Source organism: Bactrocera neohumeralis, chromosome 6 (genome assembly GCF_024586455.1).
Source record: "Bactrocera neohumeralis isolate Rockhampton chromosome 6, APGP_CSIRO_Bneo_wtdbg2-racon-allhic-juicebox.fasta_v2, whole genome shotgun sequence".
NCBI classification, from domain to species: domain Eukaryota; kingdom Metazoa; phylum Arthropoda; class Insecta; order Diptera; family Tephritidae; genus Bactrocera; species Bactrocera neohumeralis.
Window position 1 is genome coordinate 52,153,872 of NC_065923.1, and position 5,666 is coordinate 52,159,537.

Genomic DNA, 5,666 nt, shown 5'->3' on the forward strand with positions numbered 1-5,666 from the left:
TGTCTACAATCATTGGCAATGGCCATTCTGTTCCGTTAACGTTTTGCTGTCCAATGCAGTTTTATATGCACATGAGTTCGCATAGTTATGTAATCGGTTAGGGGCTTATACATAGATGTTTCAAGGGTGTAAATGTGTAATATCGGGTGCCAACTAAAAGGAGTAGTTGACTGACTGGAATCCGTTAAGAACAAGGTTTTTATATCGGCATTAAGTGAAAGAATAATGCCCAATACTTTTATATAATTCGATGACTGTAAATGGGTGGGGGGTAATGGGACTTCCAGCAGTTCTAAGAGTAAACTTGAAAAAAAAAAATGAAAGATACTATTAGAAACACATTTGGCTTTCATCTAGAACTAAATTTACGGTGTAAGTATTTAACTAATCTTAAACGTGTGCGCCGTTTCACTACCATCCAATGGGTCCAGAATTCAAGCATAAATATTACCAGTGCCACTGCAGAGAGCATACCGTGTAGAGCAAAACTGCCAACTATCTGATTGATTGTTAAACTTTTGACGAGCACTTTTTGAGCGCGCTGAATTTCCTCGCGAATTCTACGTTTCAAATCGAGTTCCCGTGCCCATTTCTGCATATGACCCGATTCAATGATATGCTGTATGACAGGGTTGATTTTAGGCAGTAAATGAAACTTTTTCGGCAATAACATGGTAACTAAGTACACATAGATATTCTCATTGCGATCGAAGCAGTAAAGCTGGTCGCGTTTAATGTGTGGATTGTAGAAGGAATGCTGACGGGAAACGGCGACTGCGAGACTTTCATCGGTGGCAGCGCGATTGAGGCACTCTTCGATGTTGTAGCACATTTGAAATTTCTCGCGGATATATTTGAAAATCTAAAGGGAGTGAATATATATTAAACAAATGACTAATCTGGAATTATGAGTCGCACTGACCTTACCGTCCTTATTCAGATGACGCACATTTTCTACACTCCCCGTCACTGTCATGCGATTGCGATAAATTTCCTCTAAATGACTGATTTGATAGGATGATTTCGGCGTGGTCAAGGTGCTAACCAAAAAGCTCTGATAGACATTCACAAACATCATGGCCAAGAAGAAGGTGCTGCCAAAGGTGATGTGCAACGAAGCGGGTAAACGTGTGAGTTGCGTCGACTGGCTGAGTATAATGCCGAACATGCGCACCATAGTGGCAAAAAAACTACCGAAATAGGTCAGTCGTATTTTGAGCAGTTTTTGTGCGATGTATATGTTCAATGAAGATATCATAATGAAAGCCAATGTGAAGAACCAAGTGCTAATGTGAAAGCTCTGCAGGAAATTGAAGAGATCATATTTGCGTTTAGCTCTCGACACGCACCATGTGAGATCATCCTGATGATAGGGGATGCTGCTGGAGACGAACTGACTGATGCTGGGGTCTTCGTCGATGCCACCCAAAATCAATTCGATGTCGCTGTAAATGAGTTATAAACAAGAAAGTGAACAATTTCTCCAACATTTGAACACTCACCCATCGATAAGTTGCTGAAAGAGATGATAGAGATTGTTATTCTCCAGCTGAAAGTCTATAGTTATATGCAGACGTTCGCCGATTGCCTGCACCAACTGATACTCGATGCCATTTAACTTCAACGCAGGCTCATCGCTCACATCAGATGCGTCTACATCATCGTAGGATTTCTCTGCTTCAGCGTCGTCATCACCATCAACATAAGAATTGTTAACGACGTTTTCTTCATTTTCAAAGTCATACGCAGCTTCATTGGTGTCTAAAACTTTATTGTTTTTATCCGCTTTGGGGTTGCTGTCTGCTTTGTTCTCATACTCGCTGGTTTCTTTAAAGATATACGGTTCCCAGGGTCGGAAAGCGGCCACAACTGGACAACCGCTGAGATCCTTTGGAAATTTATCAAGAAATGATGCTCGATATAGCTCCTGTAGATAGATTTTCTGCGTTTGTAAGTCATTTCTGTCCTCCTGGCTGTAATCCGTGAGTTTCAGATGTTTTGGTGGATACCTTTTTTGTGGTTTCTCCCTAGTATACAAAGTCTTCTTTGTCCGGGTTTCTATATTAGTTTTAAAGTTCGATTTTCTTTCATGCCTAAAATCTCCAAAATTCCAGCTCAGTTCCACTCTTTTATTGTTTTCTGTTATCACTTGATGTCTATTAAATTTTGCATCTCCTTCTACACTTCGTTTACTATCGTTTTCTTCATCTAACCTTTCATTTCCGTCCAGATCCAAACATTTTTGTCCATCATTATATTCATCCATTTTAGCGCCCTCAGCAACTCTATGGTCTGCATCCTGATCCATATTTTCATCTCCTTCACTGTCACTATTTCTATTTCCATAAGTGTTTTTCCCTCCATCATTATCTCTAAGTACATCTTCTGTTCTGTCTGCATCTCTATTCTCGTTAGAATGATCCTCTCCATCTTTAGCGCTATCTTCATTATCAAATTCTCCATCTTTGTTACTTTTATTGATATCGTTATATTCTTGCCCACCGTCATCATCTGCGCCATCGTAATCGACTTCATCTACATTGTCTTCCTCATCAAAATTATACTCATCCTTTGGCTTATTTGGATCTTGATAATCACACATATCCAAAGTTTCTATAGCTATTACCCGATTGCCGCAATTATTGTCCGGATGATATGGGAACACTGTCTTCCCGTAGTAAAATCCATTCTCTTCATTTCTACCAATCACATTGACATTGTAAATCTTCTTATTCATGAAGCTGAGTAGTATTTCAATCATTAACTCATTCATCTCATCATCGGTTTCCTCGACTGAAGCCAAATACACAACGAATTGTGCCAGTGGATTCCAATTTATGTTCGTTTTCCAATCTTCGAAAACATCCTCCAAATCGCCATCTTCTAAATTCTCAATAATAATAAAATAGCACTGAGGCTTTTCGTGCAAAATCATAGTGGACCTCGGGTTATTCGGTGCTTGACGTGGATTCCTCACCACAACCGTCCATGGTATGACAACCTGAGTGTGCATAGCGTTCAGTAAATCCTGCTGTATATGAAGCGAGGCTGTTGTAAAACTCATAGAGATTACTGAACCAGAAAGTGGTTCACCATATTGGAAATATTTCTGCAGCAGTGCGAGGGTACACACGATTTGTGAATGATCCGAGTCAGAAATCTCCATGAGATGCATGCCGAAACCAGGCGCACCATGCGGAAAACTCACCAATAACGGTAGCAAGCAGAAAACCCGTTTTAGCAACATTGCTTCCAGAGCTGAGTTAGTGTTTCGGACAGTACACGAGTAAGACAGTAAACCGAATGAAAGCTGGCAATAAAAGCGGAAGGTATCTAATGAGTTCAGTGAGGTTCTGCTTGGTTTAAGTTATATCCCTTCGGGAAAAGTACCATAATTTATGATACCAAATGTCACTTAGATATTGGTACATTGACACAAAATTACCGCATAACAAATGGTGAGTACACAAAATTAGGAGATTATCATCATATAATTGCGTTCGCATTGATGGACACCTAAAACTAAGAATGAATTCACTAAATTTCTATGTCAATTCTTAATGCATCAAACATGTGGCCTGTTACTTTTTTTTGCAATATCATTGTCATTTATTGAATCTGCTTTTTGTTTTAAAAGCCTAACAATAAGTTATACAATCTTAAATCTATTTAAAAACTAGACAAGCTCAAGCAAGTGATTGAGCTGTTTTGATGATACGTTGCTCCTTAGTGCGCAGGCATATCTCTTCTTTTAAGGCGTGTTTGATCGCAGGAATGTACCAAAGCATTAGGCAAAAGGTTTGGGTGATCTCGGAGTTTGACATTTAATATTTAATTCTGCTGTCTTATACTTTCTTTACCATAAATACCAAGGTCATATTGATATTTGTTGTCAGATATGAGTTTTTCTTTAAAAGCAAATTTATTTCCAGCTCTTATCTTCATATCAAGTTTTTTTACTAGATATATGTTTTGTCCACTAAGTCTTTATCTAAGTGAATACCAAAAAGTTATTCAACCGGACACATTTTTAGCCTTCAACATCAGTAGCGTAGTTCGACGTTGTACTATATGTATCATATCAGAAATTTGCAAACAATACCCTCGAAGAAGTCCTAGTGTTCTTTGAAACATTTACCATATATTCTCCTCAAAATTTCACGAACTTATTAAATAAATCCTCAGCACGACTAATGTCGTTTGTAGAAAATTATGTTGATAGAACAGAAGGACACTATGTATAACAAATTAGGGATTTTAAAAAATTTTGATTGAATACTTAATACCAAATGACAAGGACAAATCTTAATCTAAAATGAAAATATTAAATTGCATGTTAATCTAGATGTAGATGGCTGCCGCCGGAATTAGGATCTTTTGCGAATCTTGAAAATTAAATTTTTTGGTTGCTTTTAAACATTAAAACCCAATTTCAAGGTAATCCAGCGAACTATATGAAAGATTAAAGCCCACCGTCAACAAACTGATTCTGCCTTATCAGTGTATTCAGATCACCGAGCATATGTATTTCACCATGCGCCATTCGCGCAACTTTTTCAATCTACTCCTGGAGAAAATCATTCGAATTGCAGATCTATAGAGAAGGTACAATCTTCTATAAGGGTGTACAACTGCTGGGGTACGCCCATGACATCGATATCTTTGGCCGTAACAACCGTGCTATTAGTTCAGCTTTCTCCAGGTTGGACAAAGAAGCAAAGCAAACGGTTCTGGTAGTGAAGGACGACAAGACGAAATATCACCTGTCATCAAACAAACAGTCGTCGTACTAGCGGCTAGGCTCTAACGTCACTGTTGACAGTCATAACTTCGAAGTCGTTGATAATTTTCGTTCTCGACGAACAAAAGCCAAACTCTATAAGCCACTCATCATCCCCTTCCTGCTATACGGCGCAGAGGCATGGACAATGACAACATCTGATGAGTCGTCGTTACGAGTTTTCGAGAGAAAGGTTCTGCGAAAGATTTATGGTCCTTTGCGCATTGGCCACGGCGAATATCGCATTCAATGGAACGATGAGCTGTACGAGATATACGACGACATTGACATATGTAGTTCAGCGAAATAAGAGAGCGGCTACGCTGGCTAGGTCATAACGCCCGAATGGATGAAAACACTGCAACTCTGAAGCAAAGGAAGAGTAAGACCTCCACTCTGTCAAATTATGTTTTGAGTATACAGCGCGTCGATTTCAGACAACGACTTTATTAGTATTCCTGGGTTTGATTGCAAGGTTTCCTATTAGATTAAACCTTAGACCGACTTGTATTAGTAAAGAGCTTTAAAGTTTGGTAAAAGGAGTAATCTTATCCGCCCTTATTCTGGGAATGGATATTGGATCGATGGCCTTTCAATTTGGAGCTTCTGTTGAATCTAAATGCTCATGCTTTTTGATATCTTTGCTGGAAGTTGCAGAGTAATTGGGTGATATGGCATGCGTTCAAAGGGATAAAGAATACCGAATTTGGTATAAAACTCGGCTTCTATCGAGGGTTATAGTTTTGCTCGCTAACGCTCATAAATTTCCAAAACATTATTTGCATTATTGAAAGTCAAGTGCTTAATGTCTGTTCCACTTGTCCATCGCGGTATATTAAATTAAGTAAACAAATGTTGCTATTATCTCAAACACACACACACACAC

General features: G+C 38.8%; 1 protein-coding gene across 1 annotated transcript; it reads right to left on the reverse strand.

Annotated features, from left to right (window-relative positions):
• Positions 1 to 349: 349 nt before the first annotated feature.
• On the reverse strand, positions 350 to 3,247 carry LOC126762794 (uncharacterized). The gene is made up of 3 exons (XM_050479840.1): positions 1,503 to 3,247; positions 923 to 1,445; positions 350 to 862 (listed from the first exon to the last, which is right to left on the reverse strand). The coding sequence occupies exons 1-3, from the start codon at positions 3,245 to 3,247 to the stop codon at positions 350 to 352; spliced, it is 2,781 nt and encodes a 926-aa protein (XP_050335797.1).
• Positions 3,248 to 5,666: the final 2,419 nt, after the last annotated feature.